The sequence below is a fragment of the Aspergillus welwitschiae genome (genome assembly GCF_003344945.1).
Source record: "Aspergillus welwitschiae strain CBS 139.54b unplaced genomic scaffold BDQ94scaffold_8, whole genome shotgun sequence".
NCBI classification, from domain to species: domain Eukaryota; kingdom Fungi; phylum Ascomycota; class Eurotiomycetes; order Eurotiales; family Aspergillaceae; genus Aspergillus; species Aspergillus welwitschiae.
Window position 1 is genome coordinate 149,460 of NW_020798702.1, and position 22,558 is coordinate 172,017.

Genomic DNA, 22,558 nt, shown 5'->3' on the forward strand with positions numbered 1-22,558 from the left:
ACGCATACACCACAATGTATGCTGAGACCACGCTCAAAATAACAATGGAATGGTGACTGAATAGAGTGACAGCACCATGATCAACAAGATACTCTCAACATTAAAAGCAATATACCAGTGGCATCTCACTGGCAGTCAGCAAGACTCTCCCGGAGTAGCCCCTCGTCTACTTGCTCTGCATGCACCGACACCGGCACTCGTGATCGCGACGGAGGCCGGAACCCCAGGATCGGGCCCTTCTGGTTCACCCCCGGGTACCGGAAGCGCAATGGAGGGGCCAGCTGAGGCCGGTGGTGCCGGCTCTTTCTGGATGTGGAGCCGGCGGATGAGGGCCTCCGGCTGGGTGTGTTGGAAGCAGAAGCAGAAGTTGTGGCAGACGTCTCGGCGTTGGGTTCGTTGGACGAGGTGGGCGCTGTGCCCCAGTGCCCGCGGACCCAGCCGCCGACACGACGGCCCAAGGAAAGTTTGCGGAATGAGGCGGTAGTTGTGTCTTCGGGGTCGTTCTCAACCGGAGTGTGACTGCGACTGCCTGCCACTGAGGCAAGGAGCGTTTGCGGGGATTGGTCGGTTATCATCGCCAGCTCGCTGCCCGCCGTGACGATACTGGGAGAGATGATGGGAGGCGTGGGGAACAGGTCGGCTCTGGAGGACATGATGCGGCGGGGAATGCGGACCGGGACAGCACTGGAGTGGAGGTCGCTCAGTCGCGAAGGACGACGGCTGGGAGTGTGAATATCCATGCCAGCCACGGAAAAGAGACTCTCGTGGGAGGCGCTGCGGCGGGGGCCGCGATAGGGCGTGGAGAAAAGGCCCTCCTGAACGGCAGGAGAGGCAGCCCGTGCGGACTCGGCATATTGCGTCGATCGCCCATCCTCCCTCTCCTCTGGAATGACAGACTGCATCGCCGCTCTGCCCGCGTATTCGGCACTGCTGCGACGCTGGAAATAGTCATGAACGAGGTCGTCGTCAATGCCCGGTACTGACACTCCCTCACCATCCAGCGAGCGATACGCTGCATCGACTTGTGCCTTCTTGAACCGGCCGCTTCGCAGCGGCGACGAGAAGACCGTGCTATCAGGGCTTGTCGGCTGGGAGGATTCGAACCCGCGGTCTACCCGGTCAAAGATAGATGATGGCTGATATGCCGACTGCGGGGAGCTAGCCATCGATTCCGACGCAGGGGACTGCAATGACCAACGGTGAGGGACCGTCGGAGGGATAGAGACGGAGGTTTGCGAAAGGATTGTAGAAGCGGAGGAAGTCGAGGGTTTGGAGCGGTGATTCGCCCTTTGCGTGAGGGGCGTTCCTGCAACCGAGTGTAGTACCGTCGCGCTGCCAAGGGAGCGTCTCTTCTTGTTGCGACGGAAGAGCGAACCCCGCTCCTTCTTGATGGTCGGTGAGTGATAATGGTGATGAATGTGAAATTCCTGCGACACCCGACGCGACTCCTTCGACTCCAGTTCCTGACTGAGAGTCGTGGACGGCCGGATCTCCTGGTCCTCGGGCGCCAACGGCTGGTGCGACAGAACCTGATCCCGCAGATTCTCGACCTCCTGGTTGGAGCTCTCTAGCATCTCCCGCAACTCCATTATCCCCATCTGCAGGTTGGCATTGTCCTGCAAAATATCTCGGACGAAGCGGGAGACCACCGTCGCGCCGCCACGATTGCGCCCCAACTCCTGGGCCGCTGCGGCGCCCTTCAGTCGACCTGCGGCACCATCGAGCTCCCGTTCCACGGTCCGCCGCCGCTCCATGCGTTGAACCAGCTCCGCATGTCGGTCCCGTTCCTCGCGGGCTTGCTTCTCGATGCGATCCACCTGATCGTGCAGGTCCCGCAAGGTGCATTCGGCCTGGCGCCATCGCTGGACGGCTGACTTGGAGTCCTCCTGAGCGGACTGCAGGCTCTCCTGCAGCTTGGATTGTTCCGCTTCCATTTGCGCCAGTTGCGCTTCGAGGTCGGCGGCGCGAGCCGCTGAGTGCGTGAGTTTGCGCAGCTCCGCCTCGGTGCTCTCGAGGCGGGTCTCCAGCGACTTGGAGTGGGAGTCAGACTCGGCAACGGCCTTGTTGAGGCCATCGAGCTGTTCTAACAGGCCGCGATTTTCTTCAATGATGCGGGCATTCTCAGCTTGAACCTCCCGCTTCTCGCGTTCTAAATTCTCAATGCTGACGAGTAACCGATGGCGGTCCTCTTCCGCCTCGGCCATGTAGGATTCATGACGGTGGAGTAGAGCCTGGAGAGCAAAGGTTAGCGATGATGAGCTGCTAGTGGCTGCTGCCATGGCAGCTTTATCTGGAAAAACAGTCATGACGGACAAAAACGCAATGGGAGAGCACTGGGGACGACGCCAGCATGGAGGATGGTGGTGATGATGGCGGCGAGGAAGCCACGAAGGTATTCCCCGATCGACTGCAATCTATTGCATTCATCTTCGCGAGCGCAAGCGATGATCAATTCCAACGGTGGGCACCGATCCATCCAAATAAGGTAACAAATATGTGCGGGAAGACAAGAAGTATGTGCAACCCGACAGAAGTATGTGGGTGGGCGGGTATACAGGAGAGAGAGTATGAGGATATAGATATAGATATAGATAGAGGGGCGTCACGCAACACGATGCAGCGGTTAAATAAAAGCCAATGGGCAGACATGCAGAAACGAGAAACCAAGGCAAGGCAAGATCCCTGGCCGGCCATCCTTATACAGCAGGGAAGTAAGAGGCCGGTTGTACGACAAAGAAACCCCCCCGCGGCCGGGAAAACCAGGGTGACGTCGGCGAACCATCCAACGAGCGAAGTTAAAAATGAATAATACAATAATCCACCGACGGAAAAGCACGGGGAGGAAAGTAAGAGTAGAGAGGAAAAAAAAATCAAAAAAATTCAAGGAAACTAAACTAACATACCTGGCCCAGCCTCGCGGCAGTTGCCAAATCCTTCTCGAGCCCCTCCAAGGCAACATGGTTATGGAGCAGGAATGCGCAGTTATCGCGGCCACAGCAGCAACGGGGGGAGACAGAAGAGGAACTGGTGGCCGCGTGGGAGGGAATGCAGGGCAAATGATTAGCGGCTGGTGGATCGGAATCCATGGCTGGGAGGAGAAGTAACAACAGCAGTCGCAGCAGGATTCTTCGGAACAGGTGGAGGAAGTCGAGGCAGAAGGTGAGTTGGCACCCCTACTAGTCGGAGCGATGAGCTGGACTGGAGACGCCAGTTCATCGAGAGACCAGAGAGGAAGTCAGCAAGAGAGAGAGAGAGAGGCAGAGAGAGATTAATTTTAGGCGCTGGAGTGGAGATGGTGTCTTTGCTTCAGACACAAGCCAGTCCAGTAACCAACTAATTATGATTAGGGGGGAAAGGAGGAAAAGAATCCGAGGTAGAAAGGGCCCTGTCGGGTCTAGGAAGAATGCAGCGACCGAATCCTGCAGGTCCAATGGGCGACATGCACGACTGGCGGATTGAATTAATGGATGGAATGAGTTTCAATGGGAGAATAAGTAAAGCGTAAATAATGCATGCAATCGCCCAGTCGATGATGTCGAACGAAACACAAAAAGATGTAATCAAGGCGGCAACGGATTTATGGCAGTTGATTGGTCCGATTGGGGCAAAGTTACCCATGGCAGCGAAAGTTTATCGGTACTGCCATTACGGACATTACAGACAACTCACTCTCCTGTGTACTCAGAGTAGTAGTAGTTCATCTACTAAACTACAACCATCATTTACGAGTATCAACATATGGGAGAAATTGGAGAATTCTGCTCGACACTCACATGAAGATAAAAATAAACTCTCATTCCTGAATAATGCACTGACAACTGTTTGTTCCCTCCCCGATCTGATCCGGAAAAGACTCCACTCCCGATGAAAATGATACGCAGCAAGCAAAGCAAGCAAGGCAAACCAGGGAGGCTGGTCGGTGCCTGATGGATGCAGCATCCCGTGCCAGCTAGTCTGGTCTCCATCCACTGCTCCATCCGGTCGCCCAATTGCCATCCTCTCCTGGCTCGTTTCATCAGCATCAGCATCAGCCTCGTCTTCATCATCATCAGAAAGCCCAGAGAGTGGACCGGTGTGCATTTGCATATTTCGCTATTCCCTACACTGCCTGCTGTTGTATGTACTACTACCTACAGCGCCTTTTATCTCTTCTTCCCAGAGGAGGGAGAGAGGAAAGAGGCATAGCTACCACCACAATCACCCCCCCAAAAGAACTCGGACCCCTGCTGCAATCAGACCATCATGAGATGCAGGTACACAGTCTTTCTTCACATGCCAGATGTAATCAAATCATTCACACAAAATACTTCCGAGACTACCCAGATCGCCCGCTCAAAGTAGAAAGTCATTACGCACATTAATAAACGCCCCGGCGCCGCCCTCCTCGCTAATCTCGTTCACCAGCACTTCGGTTTGTTGGTAGAGTCGCTCCAGCGCGGCCGACGAGGATTTACCCAGTGACACTGCTTTCAATTAGTAAAGGCAAAACTACCACCACCAATAAATATCAATTGACATACCGAGAATGGCCGAGTTCAACTCTTCCGCCACCGCAATTCGCCCCGCAGGGTCCAGGTAGTGGCCATGCACTGACCGTCGCGCGTCCGGGTAGGCCACCAAGGAAAAGATGTCGTCCAGCATCTTCCGGTCCCCGCCCCGCTCCTCCGGCGGATAGTCCAGGAACAACTGCTGCCCGTACTGCACCGCCTCCGTGAGAAGCTCGTTCGATCGCGCTGTGCTCTCCGTCTCCTCCATGTCCATGCCGTCCGCCTCGTAGCCATCGCCTTCCTGAAGCTGCTCGTCCAACTCCATCTCCTGGTCAAACACCGCGCTGCTGTCCGACAGCCCGTTCGACGACTTGCCGCGCTTCGACGGCGACGGTGATGGCTCGTTGCATCGACGCATCATCTCCAGGAATTTGCGGCATCGTAGCTTGAAGTGGATCTGCGGGTAGGTCTGCAATACATTCGCGTAGTAGGCATTAGTGTACTTGAGTGCTTTGTCGATGTCACCTTCCAGGATAGCCGCGCGGATCTCTGCCGGCCAGTTAGCACGGAAATACCGAAGCCATAACAAGGATAAAGGCAGTCATACTCTGCCGATTAATAGCTTCAACATCTTCCTCCACCTCGTATTTCTTCAACGGTGCCTGTCGACCGTTCTCCAAGGCCGTCGACTCCGCCGCCACTTCTTCGGCAAACGCGCGGGCGGTCTCGACATAGCCGTCATGAGCAAGAAACTGCGCCACCAACTCCTGCAGTAGGCCCGATTCATCCAACGGGGGTTGCAGATTTGCCGTGCTGGTCAGAGCAATCTCCGAATGGATCAACGACTTTTCTTTCTGTCCGGAACCATTAGCTACATTAATAACTCAAAAGTAAAGTAGCCTGTAGGTTGGCTCACCTTGACCATGTCATCGATATCGAACATGAAGGGCTGCTGCCCAAAGTTCACCACCAAGTGGACGGGCGGTTGCTTCTTCATGCCCACCGACGGGTAGACCTTTAGGTTTCGTAATTCCCGGAATGCATTTCCTGGTAGTGGTTAGCTGAGGTAATACTCTCGACATTGGGAGGCAGCCAGTATGGAAGTACCTAAGAACACGCCATTCTTCGTGAAGAAAGCACATCCCGTGGAGAAATTCACACCACATCCCACAGTGTCATTAGCTCCAAACGTCGGACCGTATTGCCGTCCCTGCCCCTGACTTTCTCCGAAGAAGGACTTCCCATCATCGCCATGGTAAGCCCAGGATTCCTGTTCCCATCCGGGCAGTCGTTCTACCGAGGCTTTCCTGCTCGAGAATCCGATTCCGATCATTCTATACCTCCCAGTCAGCATTCTGATGAACCATACGGGTTATGAAAGCGGCCACGGCATACCCCTCTTTGGGTTTGGATAAGATGGTGATCTCAAAGTAGTAGATCCCGCACTGCGGGGGCATGGGATTATCTGCCCGAACGGCAGCAGCCTCATGTTCATGCTTGTTGACCGGACCGGTGTATCGGACTTCCAACCCTCCGTTCCCAAGCTCCAGGCCGGTGAATTTATCGTCGTCGCTCCATCGGGAGGGGAGGGGTAGCAAATGGTCGTCGTCGCTGGGGGGTTCTCTTTCGATGATATCATAGGTCATGCCCCGATGAGAGGGTGCAATCCGGGGCAAGCTGGCCTGGCTGGAGGAAGTGGAGAGGGTATTCGAGGTGGTGGAGGGAATGGCGCCATCGCGCTGGGCTGCATGCTTTGCCCGACGGGCGGCATCGAGGCGGGAGACATAGCGGGAGTTGAGGAGATATGAGGGTGTGAAGGAGGGTGCGGCCGAGTCGGCGAAAGCTCCCGGGTTGTGATAGCACGGGTCAAAGCGGGCGAGGTTGGCAAACTTCCGAGAGTAAGGAGGAAGCGAATCGCCGGGGGACGACCTCCATGAGGAATTCATTTGCATCTCGGCATCCACGGCGGCGGATGGCCTCAGCAGGCGGGCTTCGGGAGAGAAAGGCGGCGGCGGGGGATACGAGGCGGTGGAGGTGGAGTGGGAGGGGGAGAAGGGCGAGAAAGGATGATTGCTAAATGTGGGAGGGGAGAGAGCGGCGGTCCCCGACAGCACTGAAGCGTAAGAAGACCGGCGGGGGATGGAGGAGATGCTGGGAACGTTGGAGTAGTAGTTGTAAGTCGAGGGAGTGGAGGAGGTGGTAGCAGCGGCAGTGGAGGAGGCAGTAGTAGTACTAGTCGGGATGGTTGAGGTAGTGAGAGCAGCTGCTCGTGGAGCTCCACCGGAAGGGGGAAACGATGCGTCAGTCATGGTTGCTGCTGCTGCTGCTGCTGCCGGGTACTAACTTAACGCTTGCTCCGTTAGTTTAACAGTACTTCAGATAATGTCTTGAATTCGTACCATTTGTTTCTTGCACCGTGTAAAATTTATATCTGTTTCATTCGTGCTTTCTTTCTTCGTGATCAGCTGTTATACTCTGCACCGGAACTTCCCTCGTTCTTTTGTCGGTTTTCCCCCTACTCGCTGGCCTTGCTTCGCTCACTGTCTCGTGGAGTATTAGTTCTGGGGCACTTCCGTAACCGGGGAGCGTGAGTGGAGCAGCACAACCTCTCCCTCTAAAGGGCTGATCGATAGTAGAAGGCGTGAGAGAGATACATACATTGAAGCCAACGATCAATCCAGAAAACGCGCTTCGTGCTCACATCAACACACAGGCATTCAAAACCAGCAGAAATAACAGCACAAACAGAAGTGAAGAAAAAGAAAAACAAAAAAAGAATCCTCAAGGCGGAAAAAGAGAAAGACCAGAACCGCAGTGAATGACCAAAAGGGCACACCTCGCGTGACCCAAGGAGAAGAGTGAGCAGAACAGACCAGAACAGTCAAGTCCTTGTTTAGTCTTTTAGTATGACAGACAGAAACAGAACCAGGCATGACGGATGGCCTGACCCGAGCCATAGTTCATATTAAATTATACTAATGGATTCCTATTAATATAAAAGAAAAACTGCGGGGAAAAAAGGGCTGAGAGGATTTGATCGCCTGTCTTCGGCTTCTGCTGCTGCTGCCTCCTCCTCCTTCCTTCCTTATGATCATGATCATCCATCCATAGGGAAAGCAAGACAGGTCCGGTTGGCATACAACAATCCCCGGGTATTTACTCTTAGTTTAGCTCCTTGTCAGAATGAGGAGAGGGGGAAGAATTCCCCCTCCCTCTCTTGCCTATTCTCCCCGCGTTTTTCCCCCCTGCCCTTGCATTCATTCATTCATTCATCCATCATCCGCTGCTGTCTAACAGGAATGACGACCTGCTGAGCAGTCACTCATTTCCCTTTTACTCTCACCTATCCATGGAGCAGATGGGGGAATCTCCCTCGATGTCCAATATTGGTATGTCTAGACTAGATTGGGCGGGACTATGATGCAGGGTGTGTATCACCCCGGCTCTGGCGCCATGGGGGACGCCCCGGGACCGTTCAACCCACGATTCTTCCTTCATCCGGGAGCATCCTTGGACTGGAGAATTCGTAAGTAAGGATACAAGAAGGTAAACCATCACTCCGTAGCTAGGATACAGCGTCTATTGCTCTACAGCATGGAGGCCTTCACTATGATGGGGGGTAGCACGACAAATGCTGACAGTCTTGGCTACCGGGAATCTCCCCCGTCTTTGCTTTTTAGGCGTGGTGGACGTAACATCAGCTCCTGCCAGTGTATCACCTAAATATATCTCAGAGTGCAACAACAGAGGCAAGCATACCTTGATAGTAGCAGCCTGAAGGACTTCCCTAGCTGGCAGTCATGGAATGGTTCCTCCGGTTGTCTACGGACTACAAGACAGCTACTAGTCTAGATGAATGTAGTGAGCACGTGCGCCTGAAAGGCGCACAATCGGCCTTCAATTCCATGTGGGACAACGCAGAAAATGCTGCCATTCCAGTCCATTTCGGTATTCATGTCTCGAATATGCGGCCAATCGCCGTGAAAAAAAAAAAAAAAAAGAAAATTCCCTCAAACCCTTGCCCAAGCCCATAAGCGAAATCTCTACTGATACAAAACAGTGTGGTAAATAGTAAGGAAAACCGAGCAGCGAAAAGCAAGCAAGCAGCTCACACAGGAAGAGCCCATGAAATGTGCAGTATGCACCGCCACGTCCCCATGCCAGAGCCTCAAATACATCTCTCATGCGAGTGGCCCGCTGAAAAGGCCGGTGACCGTCAAAACCCAACGCCAACCCGAGTAACACGCAAGTGCAGAAACAGAGAAATCATCCCCAGGAACGTCGAAGGAATAAAGGTAGTAGTGTGTCAAAAATGTAATGTACAGGAAGGACAATATGTCGTTGGTGAAGGAAGCAACATCGGTTGCAGGACCCCTCAAGCAGTCATGGCGATGGCAGGAGAAGACGCTTCCGTCAGGTTAGGCGGAGCGGGAGTGAGTTCACCGTCGCCAGTGCTCTTCTCGCTGGGGACGCCACTGGCACTCTGGTTGGCCTTGCTGTCGCTGTCGCCAGTCTCGAGAGCCATGCTCTGACCCTCATCGTTCTCCTCGGACTTCAATGGGCGAGGAGTACGCCAAGACGGCAGCATCCATTGGATGCCGGTGAAACTCTTCAGCTGAAGAGGCTTACGCTCCCAGCGACGGCATGGGGACCCGGTGCGATCCAGAGCACGTAGACCGGCATTGATTGCACCCAAGTTGGCCTTCGGACCGAGCTTGTGAGCTGCCACCAACTTGGCAGTGTCGACGGTGCCGTCATCACTAAGAAGCAGTTAGCAAATGCACCCATGGTCAATTGATCGGGATGGAGGAGCATACAGTCGGGGCTTCTTCTTGGGACCTGGCTTGCCTCTCGGCTTCGGGGTGGTTTCGCCGGTCTGGTTGAGGCCTCGTTTGGTGCCCGGCTTAGGGCCCGGAACGCCCTTGCGACGAGGTGTGTCTGCAGCCGAGGTGCCTGCGGCGGGCGTGGACGCAGCATCGGAGGCATTGTCCACGGACGAGGGAGGGAGAGGTAGTTCGGCGAACGAGGAAGCCGGGGACGAAGGCTCCTGGATCTTAACGGGCGAGTCGGCATTGCTGACGCTACCCCGTTTGCTCTTCTTGTCCTTTCCCTCGGGCGGTGGTGTCACGAACTGGCTCAGCAGATCGGTAGACAGCTTGAGGACAACGATCCTTTTGGAAGGTCCAGATCGGCTGGAGCGACCGTTTGCGGTGGAGCTGGCAGAGCTGGCGGCCGGCATGGTGGGTAGTCTCGAATTCACGAGATGGGTTGGAGTTGATGAGATAGGTTGGGTTGCCCCTTCAGACGATGCGAAGAGGAGTTGGGAGGAGAGTAAGATAAGAAGGGACCCCCCCGATCGGGTTGTTTAGGCAGAGACCACAGCCAAACGCAGCCGAAGGTGAGGTGGGTGAGGATTAATAAAGCCGCAAGACTGAGTTGGGGCGAGGAGGTGGAAGAATTAAGTGACGATCGTGACGTGGGTGTTGAGGGATTGGTTGGTGGGATGGAAGGGAACCGGATGAATGGTGGTGGTGTTAGTCGTGGGCGGCGGCGAGACTCGGTCAGAGAGAGGCGAAAGTCTGGCAGGGCTGAAGGAGGCAGTGGACGTGAGGCGCTGGTGACATACTCCGGTGGTGAGGATAGGGCGGTGGTGGTGGTGAAGGTGGAGGTGAGGGTGAGGATGATGATGGTGATGAGGGAGGAAGATGGAAGGAGGGAGAGGAGAAGAGAAGGAGGAAGACGGGGAAGGGAAGAAAGGGATGGATGGGGATGTCGAGGCGCCGAGTGGTGGTTTCATTGTGGTGTGTGTGTGTTTCTCACGCTCCTCGTCTAGGGAACGACAAGCCAGACTTTTCTGGTGCGGTCAGTCCAGGAGAGAAGCTGAAGGTCAGTTCCGACTGCCTACTGACTTGCCCTTCGCCGCCCGCCCTTTCCGTACTTTACTTTACGGAGAAACCCCCATTTTACTGGCTCCGGCGCGTTACCACCGCGTCTTCATACCGTCCGATACGCGTCTTCTTCTCTAGTAGATAAGCACTTTAGCTAGCAAAGTTGGTCTCTACAGCCAGCAACAGAACGGTTCCTGTCTGGTCAGAAACACTCAGAAACACCCCCATCTGGACGGTTACCAGTACCATACCAACGCGCATCACATCATCTCCTGGACTATCCGGAGCCGTATGTCCGTATGAATGCCTTCATCCAGAACACCACAAGAACAACTGCAATTCTATTCACTTAATAACAGAACAACTGCTATCTGAATGCACTGGAATCATACAATATACCAACAATACAACAATACTTATTTAAATAACACTAATACAATTATCAAATACTTCCATTCATTCACCTAGCATTCACTCCCATCCCAACTTAGCCACATTCTCTCTCTCTCTCCCTCATCCGTGTTCTTCCCAGTCCGGCCCTCCGATCTCTCTCTTCCCTCTCGTTTCTCTCTCCTATCACGAAAAGGAAAATGAAGGAAAGGGAATGAAAAATATGGATCGCCCGTCCCGCCTGGCGCCGCTTAGACTTTTGGGACAAAAAAGAACGAACGAACCGCAGCCGCTTCCGGCTTTCCTTCCCTTCACTTGAACTAATTTTTCCCATTAATTCGTAAGCGTTCAAATTAATTTCCATGTTTTTCTAATTTAGCTTGGTTTTCTTTTCCTGGATGATGATCAATTCGATCCATCTGTTTGCACCTGATGCACCGCAGCAGATAGGTTACTACATACATACTTTGAACTAAAAAACCATGCATCGTGCATCAGCTGAGTCTTATTTCCAAGAAGAAGAAGTACAGAATAGAAGATGAAAGAATCAAATCTTGGGAGTGGAATAAATGACCTTTCTTGGGGGGCCAACTGACCCTAACCTACTAACTATACTTACTAGTAACATCTAGCTACATAAACCTCCTTCCCCCTCAAGCCAAGTAACAAGGATCCGGAGTATTAAATGTCACTATCCAGGGGTGTCCGAAGTAAGTATCCCGTACAGAGAGTGGAAGAAAAAGAGGGGGTAAAAAGGGAAGCTCGGAGCAATCAATCAATGAACCAACCAACCAACTATCTACTTGGGTACCGCTTGCACTAAAAGGAATCAATCCATGAAATCCCTCAGTGAACCAGCATATCTGGCCCCGATCGGCCAGGCTGCCTTGCCTTGCCACCCGTCACTATTATTCCATGGTCAACATTCATGACTTGTCTTCTGTATTACAGCTGGTTAATATGTAGGTAGACACTGGGTTTAGTACTTTGGAACTCGAAGGTGATAATACATTATTGGACTACCTCAGTCTACGTTTTCTATACAAGTGTGGTTGCTAGGGACGGATGAACAGGCCACGCAGTCGCCGCGGCAAGATGGGGAATACTGCCTCATGGCTGAATTCTAAGCCGGACAGACTACTATCATTTCACTATTGTGTAAATTACTTCAATACTAGTAGAGATCGACACCACCACCATTGGGATTAATCTACCAAATGAATAATACTATCCAGAGTAATATAACAATCATACTCAACCACTTCATACAAACAATATATATTCAAGATACATATGCATTCTACTGCCAAGAAAGAAAATACAATATCTTCACTTTACTACACTTCACTCAATCAATCCGCCTTCCCCTGCTTCTTCCGTCGAATCACCTCCCCAACCGCCTGCTGCACACCCGGACTAGCCCGAACACTGCCCAGCACCAGCGCCTCCTTCATGCCCTTCCGCAGCGCCGTCACGCCCTCACGATCGCCCTTGAACGGCGCAAACCCCAACTGTAGTAGCCGAGTCGCTTCGCCATCCGTCGCCCGGGAGAGCTGCGCCAGCTGACCCAGTTTTTGCATGGTCTGCGGATGCAGACGATCGCCCGGGGCAGACGACGCCCGTTTACTAATCTCCGGCGGCGTGACCTGCGAAATGAAGATATGCAGTGTGACTGAGGCACGCTGGGCCAGAGTCAGAATCTGAAATGGCAGGAGATAGAACTCCGGGCTCTTGGACGAGAAGCCCAGCAGGCCCTGCAATCCGGCGGGGATATAACTCCACGGGAGCAGCACTGCCGCAGGACGAGTAAGTAGGATCGACTCGAGCGTAACCAGCGCAGCGAAGGTGAAGTAGCGCCACTAGATGAAGCACACATAGTCAGTAAGTCATTATCACATACCAGTCCAAGTCTAAGAACTCCAACCCAAGTAGAAGGAGACAGAGGAAACTCACGTAACGTCCCCACTCCGACCAATACGTAAACTGCAGCACCACAATAGTAACCAACCCGATCACATACTGCGGCAAAGACCGCTGCAACCCAGCCATAACAAACTCCTGCAGGGTCCTCTTATCGCCCCAATTCAACATATCCGGGCCGTACATATCATACGCGACCCGCTTCACAGGGTCGAGGAGTGTATCCTGCGCAAGTCTCAAATACACGAAGTAACTGTCCGACACGGAGCCGCCGACCTTATCTGGGTGATGCTGGGCAGCGAGACGACGGAAGCGCGATTTTATAGTGCGTTCATCGGCGAAGGGAGAGACACCCAGGGCGCGGTAGAAGTCGCCTGCAACTTGTACGCGATGGAAGGTCTCATAGAGAGTGTAGAGGAGGTAGCTGGTCACGACGAGGATGTAGATGCGCCGGCGGTGTCGCGCATAGCGCGGAGTGCCAGGCTGAGGGCGGGGTTCGCCTGCGCGGATGGTGATGCCATAGTAGACGCTTTGAACAATAGACGTGACGTACTGGATGCGAATGTGGTTAATGATTGAGTGTTCGGTGCTGCGCAACACGGCGCTTATAGAACGGCGGAGGGAATGGACACGGTACTCACGTTTGGGAGGACAGCCCAACCGAAGAAGGAAAGAAGCGACGACATGGGCGGAGCAATATCTCAACAAGCTACGCAATATTCAAAAGCTCCATCAATTCGTCAACCAAGTATCAACCGAAAGAAAGAGCGACAACGACCAGAGTGCTGGTCCAGAAGGTTGTCTGTCTATGCTATGCCTCCGACCAACTAATCGCCCACTCCGATAGAGGCCCGCCTCACCGCCCACCCCACCGCCCGCCTCCACTCGCAAATCCGAAAAGAAAAAAAAATGTCAAGAGGGAAAAAAAAGGCATCGAGTTCCACCGGCATCAAATCAATCAACTGGACCTCTCTCCATTGCGCCGCCAACTTCCCTCCCCAATTGACACAATGGCCCTCGACGCAATGGACCTCGACCCCCACCCGACAGGGCCCGCCAGACAATCCTCGCCCGAAAAAGACCGCAAGCGCAAACACAAGGACACCACATCACCCAGCAAGAAGAAGCGCAAGCACGAGAGCCATGCCTCTACCAGCAAGAAGAGCAGCAGCAAGACCAGCACCAGCACCAGCTCCAACAGACCTACTACTACGATTCCCGACTCCCCCTACACCCTCACCACCGCAACGCTCTACCTCCCACTCTCTCCGATCTCCATCTCTCCAACCCACGCCCTAGCCTCTTTGCTAGCAGAGCATCTCTCCCCGCTCCTCCTAACCTACTACGCACCGCTCAAAGGCATCGTTCTCGCCTACTCCAATGCCTCGATCTCCAGCACCCCGCCCTCATCCACCAACGTCGTGAACGCCGAAGACCCCAACCTCCCGCAACCACTTACTCTCGCCCGCACCGCCGGCGAATACGGCGTCCTGTACGTCTACCTCACGGCCACCTTCCTGGTGTTCCGGCCCCAGCGCGGCCAGATCCTCGAGGGATGGGTGAACGTGCAATCAGAGGGATTCCTGGGCGCCATCGTCCTGAACTTGTTTTCCGTGGGCATTGAGCGGAAACGTCTACCCCCGAGCTGGAAGTGGATTCCTCCCGGTGAGGAATTAGAAGAGGAGCAGCAGGAGCAAGGGCAGCAGGCATCCACCACGGAAAACGAGGGCGATGATAGTGACTCCTCCAACTCCGAAACCAAGAAATCTGCATTCGACCCCGCCAAGGAACTCTTCCGTCCCATCGCCCTCGCCGAGGACGTGAACCCCCTCGCTGATACGGATCCCGCTTCCACCTCTACCAACAACAACGCGACGGGCGACTACGACGACGACGAAACCGCCGCCACGGAAGGGTACTTCCAGTCGGTGTCTGGCCACCGCGTGCGCGGCACGATCAAGTTCCGGGTCGTGGATGTGGATGTGATTCCTGGGTCGGAGCGGGAGAGCGGATTCCTGAGCATTGAGGGTACGATGCTGGACGAGGAGGAGGAGAAGAGGGTTCTGGAGGAGGAGAGGACGGGTGTGGTTTCTTCTGCTCCTTCTAGCTCCTACGGTGGTGGTTCTACTGGCATGACGCCCAGAAAACTAGGCTCGGTGACTACCATGTCTGGTGCTTTGGCGATCCGGTCTGCTTCTGCGTCGGTGGCGCCGGAGCCCGAGGTTGTGGATGTGCATGTGGAGGAGTCGCCTAGTAAGAAGAAGTCGTCGTCGTCGAAGGAGAAGAAAGAGAAGAAGGAGAAGAAGTCTAAGTCTTCGAAGAAGGAGAAGAGTAAGGAGTAAATCAGTCAGTCAAGTTGATGATTGAATGAAATGAGTGGGATGGGGTGGGATGTGGAAGGTGGAATACTTGACTTGTTTATAAGTATGTGCATGTTATATAGTATTTTTCTTTCTTTTTTTTTTTTGTGTGTGTGTGTGTGTCTGTGTATCGTATTCAGCTTTGTTTGTGGCTGGCGTTAGATGGGAATATCAAAAAGATTTGGTTTCTTTGACCGTGGTTGTTGTTTTTGGTGGTGTTGGTATATCAGAGCTGGAGTACTTTTGGGAAGTTTGGAGAACAGGAGTTGGTCATGCGCATTGAAACAGGCTGTTTGATCAAAATATCTACGCCAGTGTGGCCCAGGCTTTCAGATACTAGTAATATCGGCGCACGCTGTCACACTAGTAGTGAACATAATAGTTGTAGTAGTTAAGTGGTATGATTCTACAGGTTGTCTCCGAAGCGGAATATATATCACTCAACTGTAGACCATGGACTACACAATATTCGGGTTCCATTCAGGTATATTAATTTATCATTGCTAATTTAAATGCAATTAGATCCTCACAGACTCAGGCACACCCACAGTCAGCACATCCACTCCACTCTGGATTTGCGATTTGGTCGGCATATTCTTCCGCCGCATCAGTTCGGCAGACTTGACCATCACCGGGTCCATGCCCATCGTGGCAACGGCCACCACCGTGTCGCCCTTGCAGTAATACGCAGCGAACTTGGCGTTCTCGGGCTCTCCCTTCATCACCAGATCGTCCCATCCACCCACGGTGCTTCCGCAGTAGCGCAGCTGGGCACCGAGGGCGGACCAGAAGATGGGGATAAACGCCTTGGGTTTGAGCGATTGCAATGACCCACTGTGGACAATTGCGCGCGCTACTCCTCGCCCGGCATTCTGGGCCACGTTCCAATGTTCGATACGGGTGTATGTGCCCTTGTCCTGGTCTGCTCCCGGCCCGTGGTACGGGTAGGTGGCGATGTCGCCAATGGCAAAGACGTCGTCGTTCAATCCTGGGACCGCGAAGTGCTCGTTGGTCTGGATGGATCCATCCTGCTCGAGAGTGACGGATGGGTTGCCTTGAAGGAAGTCAGTAGCGGGACGCACTCCCACTCCGAGAATGACCAGGTCTGCTGGGAGCACGGTGCCGTCTTTCAGGTGGACTGCGCCGACCTTGCTGGAATCCGTGCTGGAGGGAGTCGCCTTGTCCACGCTGGCGGAGAGCTTGAACTTGACGCCCGCCTTCTCCAGGTTACCTTGGAAGATGCGGCCGACCTGCTCGCCCATCACGCGTTCCATCGGGGCCTTCTCCATGCCGACGATGGTGACGTCGTTCTCCTTGGCAAGGCAATTGCCCACTTCCATACCGATGAAGGAGCTGCCGATGACAACGACCTTCTTGTTCTTCTGCTCGCCCAGTGCCTGGTGAATGGCCTGCACGTCCGGAATGGTGCGGAGCACGAAGATATTTCCAAGGTCCTTGAATCCTTCCAGAGGGAGGGTGCGCGGCACACCTCCTGTCGCAAGGACCAACTTAGTGTAAGGGTACGACTTGCCAGACTGGGTGGTCACCGTCTTCTTCTGGAAATCAACGCCCGTCACATCATCATGGGCGACCTCAATAGAAGCTTCCTTATACCACTCCTCAGGCCGCCACTGGATCTTCGCGGCATCAGCAATCAGCGCCTTGGATAGCTTCGTACGGTCAATAATGAGGTTAGGTTCGCGGGTGATGACAGTGATGGCACCCTTGTACTTCATTTCACGGATCGCCTGGACCACACCAAAAGTACCACTTCCACTGCAGAGACTCCATTACTATCTGACCCTAACTTTCACACAGGACTCGACTTACCCGCCAACAACAACCAACTTCTCCTGCTGCGAAGCACTACACTTGACAGCGGGATCTCTCTGAGCCGCCTTAACATCGGCTTCATTGGCGTTGATATAGACAGCGCCATTCTTCTCAAACACCTCGAATTTCTTCAACGCATTCGGAGCCGGCGCATCTTCAACATCACCAGTCTCCACATTAAAGCAAGCTATGCAACATTGACGTCAATTATTCACTCTCACATATTCATATCTCAATTAAACAAAGAAAGAAAGACTCACCACCATGCCAAGGACAAGTAATCCTCCCCTCAGGAGCCACCACACCCAGCTTCAACGGAGCACCATAGTGGGTACACTTGGGGGTCATAGCGTGAACCTGACCGTTATACCTAACCAGGAGGACCTTTCCATCCTGAATACCGTCGACTTCACACTCGACCTTGTCCATGTCCTTGACGTCCGCCAGGGACGTGATGTCCTTGAGTTTGTAATCCTGGGCCATTTTGAGGGAATTGGTGGAGAAGGGTGTACGTGATGATGCTCGTAAGGAGGGGTGGATGGGAAGAGAGGAGGGGTTTAATTTCGTAGCTGAGGAACAACAAGAAGAAGAGGATGCGAAAGATCTAGAGGAAGCCGAAGTGGGGTGAGTACAGCAGGAGCAGCGACAGAGAGCCGAGTTGCGACAGCTGCAACGACAGCGGAGGGGGATGCGGGCGGATGAAGAGGGAAAAGGAACAGAGGATGAGGAGGAGGGGCAGCAAGGGGACCAACGAGCTGAAGCACGAAGGAAGAAGCTTTGACGGGCAGCAACAGGGAGGAGGAGGGGTCGGGGCATGGAGAGGGAGGGGGGGGAAGATGGTATGGCTTTTGAATGGAATTAATGAATCAGGAGGAAGCAAGCACGCAAAGGCAACTAACTAATAGTAAGCAAGCTAGTAAAGAACTTGAAGTAATAGTAACCATCAATTCATGATGCCATGGCATTGGGGAGCTTTATCTATCGGCAGTCATTCACTGCTACCTGGTAAGTAGGAGGACCATGACATAAAGAAGCCCGCCCCATTCCGACGGAACTGCCATGGAAACAGTCCAAAATAACATCCAATACACAGAATAACAATACACCAAGTCGCGCCTTCGATGTTGAAGTCGTCGTGCCTTCCCGGTTCGTCCTTCAATCAACGTCAATGACGTCGCTGCCATGACCCCTTCTCCGCCAATCAGCGCTCGTGTTTTGTCAGACTGATCCGGGCGAGTGGGGCTCATCCACCTCCCAGGTGGGGACCTCCAGGACTATGCAATGAATTCAGAACAAGTAGTAGATATTCCGAAAGACAAGCCATTACGACAAACGAAACTCATCATGCATTACCCTGTGGATCCTCCGGAAGGATTATACACAGTAGGGAATCATCATATTTACAAACAACAGCATGTACATCCACCCCCTACATCCATACAACCCCCGAACCAAACCCATCTACTGTCATCTCAACTGCTTCCATTCCTTCGTCGGCCCATTGATCGTCGCGTCACCCGTAGGGTTCGAGGAATATTCTTCTGTACCCATCCGGACCCTCGGGGAAGGCGATGTGAGCGCGCATAGTCTTCATCACTACCTCCCGGGGATACCGGCGGGCTCGATTGTGTCAGGTCCACCACCTCAGAAAGTTGTGATGGCTCTGGATCGTCTTGGTGAGGCTGCGGCACACTCTCCGGGACAACGCTGATCGATGATGGTTCCTGCACCGCCGGTGATTTCACTCGGGGAGATGGTCTTGGTACGGGAGACACCGATCCCGCTAGGGACATGAGCTCCATCGTCCCGTTTCCACCGTCGGCGTTGCTACTGCGCCGCCCCTTGCGAGACGCCTGTCGTCGCTGTCGTTCCTCCTCGGCCTTGTCGATCTCGTAGAAGGGATTAGGGACAATGGAATAGGCCGATGACTGTGAAGGCGACCGAGGCTCTTCCTTGGCAGGTGCGGCGGATGTCTCTCTCTTGACCGCCGGGGGAAAGTATGTTTCCATCAGGCAGTTGAAAGACATCATACTCACGGGGCTACTGATCATTTGGGGATCATCTTCCGACGCGTTGGCCGCAGAACCACCTTCATGGGCGTCATCGGGGAGAAGCATCGAGTGCAAGGTCGATGGAGGGTCCTTGATCTCGGGCGCATCCTCCGGTTGTCGACCGTTCCGGCCATTCTCGCTGTCTTGTCCTGCCGGAGGGGTAGATCTGGACACCTGGTCCTCAAGGCTACCTTTCGATCCGGTTGTCATCTCCGCGGGAGGCGAATGAAACCCGTCAAAATGCGGTGACTTGATGGGGCTAGAGTGCATGGCCGGGCCTCCCGTGCGGTCAATAGGCTCTTGGTTTGTTGACATCTCATCAGGATTAGTACCTTCCCTTTCCACATCTCGCACTGGTGGCTGACAGTCCTCGTTCTCACGCGTGGCCTCGATTTCGTTTGGACTGGGCTCCTCTATGGCACGGGAGCTTGGTCGGGTGAGCGCAGGAACGCCAGACGAGTGTAAGGAAATTAGTGTACTGACATGCTGGATTTCCCAGCATTCCCAAGACCTGCAGTGTCGGCAGATCGGAGAAGCTTGGGTTCAATCAGGTCGGCAAATGACAACTCCCGGAAGCCGTCGTCCTCCTCTTCGTCCATCCCGGGCATTTCAAATCCACTATATTGCGGCCTATCATTTTCCTCATCCCAATCTTGGTCATCCCGTGCCTGTCGTCGGTCACGCTTGGCTAGCCGAATTTTGAGGATATCGTGTTCAAAGACTTCGTGGATCTTGGCCACTCGGTATCCGGAGACCGTGGGCTGCCAGCTTGTAGCCTTGGAAATTTCCAGCTGTCGGAAAGCAATGATCGAGCCCTTCTTCAAGCCATCCACGCCCATGTCCTGTAGAGAGGCTGGGTCATTGGGCAGAGCAGGGAGGTCGTCTGCCGAATCTTCAGTTTGGTCCTCTACGGCTTGCTCTGCAGCATGCTCCACTCCCTCCATGTCTCCATTCGGTTGCTCGGCATCATCGTAGTTTAGTTGTAGATCGTCCACGGAGTAACCCCCCACGGAATAGCCGTAATCGCCATTTCCATATTCTTCTTCCCCATCGTAAACTTGAAGCTGCTGCCGCCGTCTTCTCTTCTTACCCCAGCCTTTACGCTGTCTGATGAGATCACCAGCTTCAGCGTCCCAGCGTTGTTCGAAGGGGAATGGCGGAGCGGTCAGCTCAATGTCGTCATAAATACACTCAGTAGCCCGGAGGATCAACTTGTCTTGCCAGTTCTCATCCGAATCGCTTTCAGGCGCTTTGACCGCATCCTCTTTCGGGGACTTTGGGGGTGGAATTTGGTTGTTCACCTTGCCTGCAAGCTTCTTCCGAGTAGCCTCCTCGTCTTCTTTGGTTCTTGGAGTTCTCACCCCCAGTGAGCCAAAAAGCATCCTCCTGGAGCTGGCAACATCGAGAGTACGTCGCTTAGAAGGTGGCCTAGCTTCATCTTCATCAGCAGCAACGTCGGTTGCAGGCCGTGTGTCGCCGGTAGCCTTGACGCTCTGTGGGGATGCAACTTCCTTTTGCCTTGCCTCAGTGACATCGACTCCCCCCGATTCAAGATCACGGAGCAGTTTCTGTCGTTTTGCTTCGAATTCCGCCCGCTCTTGTTCTTTGATATCGTGCTTGTCCTCAGGAATGTAGTATGAACGTCCGTTAGCCTCTTCCCAGTCACGGAGAGCAGCGAAATCGGCCTGTGCAGGCAGGGCACCAAGCTCTTTTAGCTTTGCTAACCTGCGTCGCATTTTGTTACGCTCATTGCTCTTCTTGGTTCTCAAAGAGCCTGCTCCCGGAGGATTGGTTTTCGTGCGCATCTGCACATCTACATCAGAGTCCGAAAGCTCATCCTCTGATTCAGATGTGGACATGTCCTCATCAGAGTCGGAGCTTGAGTCTTCTTCTGACTCAGATGTAGAAGCTTCTGATCCAGAAAGCGAGTCTTCGTCAGAAGACGAATCACTTGCATTGCTGGAATCGTCTGAGTCACTAGAGTCGCTAGTCTCGCTCGTATCGCTTGCAGATGAGCTGCTATCGCTCGTACCTGAAGCCGAGCCCGTTAGATCCTCTGGGATTGAGATCGGTTTGCTGGCAACGGTAGCATTCGATTCCAAGACGGACGGCTTCGCTTTCTGGTCTTCAAATGTCACTGCCTTTGAATCCCTGCGAGTACAGTCCGGATTCAAAGACTCTTGGCTAGGGGGGTGCGCAAGGGAGCTCTTTCTCGGGGCCGGTTGATGGATACTGGGTCTGGAGCGCAGCGAATAGCCCGTTTGCTCGATATCAACGTCTTCCGCCAGAGGCATAGGGGATATCTCCAGATCTTCCTCAAGTCCCTTTAGCTCTTCTACCAAGTCTTCAGGGTTGATGTTCGACTCATCTGAGCCACTTTCCGAAGCTTGATCATGTGTCTCGTCAACAGCATGCCGGATGACTGTCCCATTACCATCCTCTTCAGGCTCGTGGTAATCCTCGTAATCATCCTGGTAAGCATCGGTGTAATCATCACCCTTCTTCTCCTGCGGCTGCTCATTCGAGCTGATTACAGGAAGCTCTCTCGCAAAGCCTACTTGATTATTTGGCGCCCATTCTGTATCTTCCTCCTCGTAGCGCGATCCATAGTCCCACCCTGCAGCGCTAGTCCGTCTTTTCTTTCTCGGTGGGATCGTGATTGCGGGTCTTGACGACGTAGGTCTTTTCAAGAATGGTTTCCCAAACGGGACTCCATCAATGAGGTGTTTGCCGTCGGAAGATATTTGATGGCGACCGGAAAGTCGCCTGGCTCGAAGGTCTGAGATTTGAAGGGCGCGTATCCTATCAAGAAATCGATGAGATTCAATCCAAGAGCAAAATTTGCTAGAGCCAGGTCAATGGCAACCGGCAGGGAGACAACCACTTACAAGATTTCATCACCGTCCCGCAACAAGCCTTCTACTTCCATAAAATGCAAACATTCCGAGCCCCCAACCTCAACCACATAATCCTCGAGACCCCACTGTCCACTGCACTCGGTATCAAACAAAGCTGGTTCCGTCTCAAGCGGGATAACCTCATTCACATCCTCCAGGAGCTGTGCGATCGTGTACCCGCCATTGGAATACAGCGCATTAGGTGCACGCGTCGAAGTCAGCGCAGAAGATGCGGCAGGAAGCATGGACGAAGCGCTGGGCGCATTATGGCCGAAAAGAGACGGCGGTGACGTTGTCCAAAGAATGCGCGTGACGGGCAGGCCGTGGCGCTGGATAATAAGATGGAGACGCATGGTGGATGGAATGCTTGTAGATTCTGATTAATGCTCCTCTCCTGTTGCTTCGGACCAGTCGCACTAGCAACAGCTCATTAGAATTATTTAGTATAATGGCGAAAAGCAAAACAAAGTCATGCAGGAAACCGTCGCGTTAATGCTTGCCGACGGCGAGATGCTTTCCGACTTGCTTGTCGCGTCGGAGGTATGAGTACAGGTAATGAAAAACCGCACGAAGGGGTTATAGCTGAAAGCAAGATCACAACAAGCACATCTTGAGCGCTAGAAACACAGCAAAGATCTAATAAATCGAAGAGTGGAAAGCGTGAACCAGAGAAAGTAGAAATGTGACGGGAGGAAACTGCAGGTGTGACGGCGACCAGCAGCGCGGATGCTG

At 53.5% G+C, this 22,558-nt stretch overlaps 7 protein-coding genes across 7 annotated transcripts; 1 reads left to right on the forward strand and 6 right to left on the reverse strand.

The window, feature by feature from the left end:
* Positions 1–125: 125 nt before the first annotated feature.
* Positions 126–6,796, reverse strand: BDQ94DRAFT_157918 (uncharacterized protein; the record flags this gene model as incomplete). The annotated part of the gene is made up of 8 exons (XM_026768835.1): positions 126–2,231; positions 2,904–3,067; positions 4,353–4,466; positions 4,521–5,036; positions 5,095–5,341; positions 5,404–5,534; positions 5,595–5,821; positions 5,883–6,796. 8 exons carry the CDS (start codon positions 6,794–6,796, stop codon positions 126–128), a joined length of 4,419 nt encoding a protein of 1,472 aa, XP_026628747.1.
* Positions 6,797–8,767: 1,971 nt separating this feature from the next.
* Positions 8,768–9,835, reverse strand: BDQ94DRAFT_124939 (uncharacterized protein). The gene is made up of 2 exons (XM_026763844.1): positions 9,305–9,835; positions 8,768–9,247 (listed from the first exon to the last, which is right to left on the reverse strand). Exons 1-2 carry the CDS (start codon positions 9,724–9,726, stop codon positions 8,863–8,865), a joined length of 807 nt encoding a protein of 268 aa, XP_026628748.1. The 5' UTR covers positions 9,727–9,835; the 3' UTR covers positions 8,768–8,862.
* On the reverse strand, positions 9,836–10,347 carry BDQ94DRAFT_124938 (uncharacterized protein). The gene has a single exon (XM_026763843.1). The coding sequence runs from the start codon at positions 10,282–10,284 to the stop codon at positions 9,946–9,948; it is 339 nt and encodes a 112-aa protein (XP_026628749.1). The 5' UTR covers positions 10,285–10,347; the 3' UTR covers positions 9,836–9,945.
* A 1,690-nt stretch (positions 10,348–12,037) lies between these two features.
* On the reverse strand, positions 12,038–13,487 carry BDQ94DRAFT_139123 (J domain-containing protein). The gene is made up of 3 exons (XM_026765366.1): positions 13,327–13,487; positions 12,719–13,237; positions 12,038–12,624 (listed from the first exon to the last, which is right to left on the reverse strand). Exons 1-3 carry the CDS (start codon positions 13,369–13,371, stop codon positions 12,118–12,120), a joined length of 1,071 nt encoding a protein of 356 aa, XP_026628750.1. The 5' UTR covers positions 13,372–13,487; the 3' UTR covers positions 12,038–12,117.
* A 146-nt stretch (positions 13,488–13,633) lies between these two features.
* On the forward strand, positions 13,634–15,165 carry BDQ94DRAFT_139124 (DNA-directed RNA polymerase I subunit RPA43). Its single transcript, XM_026765367.1, has one exon. It carries the CDS (start codon positions 13,696–13,698, stop codon positions 15,025–15,027), a length of 1,332 nt encoding a protein of 443 aa, XP_026628751.1. The 5' UTR covers positions 13,634–13,695; the 3' UTR covers positions 15,028–15,165.
* A 319-nt stretch (positions 15,166–15,484) lies between these two features.
* Positions 15,485–17,836, reverse strand: nfr1 (putative AIF-like mitochondrial oxidoreductase (Nfrl)). The gene is made up of 3 exons (XM_026765368.1): positions 17,139–17,836; positions 16,876–17,065; positions 15,485–16,821 (listed from the first exon to the last, which is right to left on the reverse strand). The coding sequence occupies exons 1-3, from the start codon at positions 17,692–17,694 to the stop codon at positions 15,564–15,566; spliced, it is 2,004 nt and encodes a 667-aa protein (XP_026628752.1). The 5' UTR covers positions 17,695–17,836; the 3' UTR covers positions 15,485–15,563.
* Positions 17,837–18,350: 514 nt separating this feature from the next.
* BDQ94DRAFT_168071 (uncharacterized protein) lies at positions 18,351–22,179 on the reverse strand (the record flags this gene model as incomplete). Its single annotated transcript, XM_026770976.1, has 3 exons — positions 18,351–19,356; positions 19,413–21,731; positions 21,818–22,179. 3 exons carry the CDS (start codon positions 22,177–22,179, stop codon positions 18,351–18,353), a joined length of 3,687 nt encoding a protein of 1,228 aa, XP_026628753.1.
* Between the last annotated feature and the right edge of the window lie 379 nt (positions 22,180–22,558).

What these genes read in the sequence shown, in the direction of transcription:
- nfr1 (XM_026765368.1), bottom strand. Translation starts at nt 17,694, where the DNA reads ATGCCCCGACCCCTCCTCCTCCCTGTTGCTGCCCGTCAAAGCTTCTTC. An exon ending in TACTTGTCCTTGGCATGGTG is followed by an intron (nt 17,066 to 17,138) that starts GTGAGTCTTTCT and finishes AATGTTGCATAG; the next exon opens with CTTGCTTTAATGTGGAGACT. An exon ending in AAGTTGGTTGTTGTTGGCGG is followed by an intron (nt 16,822 to 16,875) that starts GTAAGTCGAGTC and finishes GAGTCTCTGCAG; the next exon opens with TGGAAGTGGTACTTTTGGTG.
- BDQ94DRAFT_139124 (XM_026765367.1), top strand. Translation starts at nt 13,696, where the DNA reads ATGGCCCTCGACGCAATGGACCTCGACCCCCACCCGACAGGGCCCGCC.
- BDQ94DRAFT_124939 (XM_026763844.1), bottom strand. Translation starts at nt 9,726, where the DNA reads ATGCCGGCCGCCAGCTCTGCCAGCTCCACCGCAAACGGTCGCTCCAGC. An exon ending in CCCAAGAAGAAGCCCCGACT is followed by an intron (nt 9,248 to 9,304) that starts GTATGCTCCTCC and finishes ACTGCTTCTTAG; the next exon opens with TGATGACGGCACCGTCGACA.
- BDQ94DRAFT_139123 (XM_026765366.1), bottom strand. Translation starts at nt 13,371, where the DNA reads ATGTCGTCGCTTCTTTCCTTCTTCGGTTGGGCTGTCCTCCCAAAC. An exon ending in GTTGGGCTGTCCTCCCAAAC is followed by an intron (nt 13,238 to 13,326) that starts GTGAGTACCGTG and finishes ATTCGCATCCAG; the next exon opens with TACGTCACGTCTATTGTTCA. An exon ending in GGTCGGAGTGGGGACGTTAC is followed by an intron (nt 12,625 to 12,718) that starts GTGAGTTTCCTC and finishes TGCTTCATCTAG; the next exon opens with TGGCGCTACTTCACCTTCGC.
- BDQ94DRAFT_124938 (XM_026763843.1), bottom strand. Translation starts at nt 10,284, where the DNA reads ATGAAACCACCACTCGGCGCCTCGACATCCCCATCCATCCCTTTCTTC.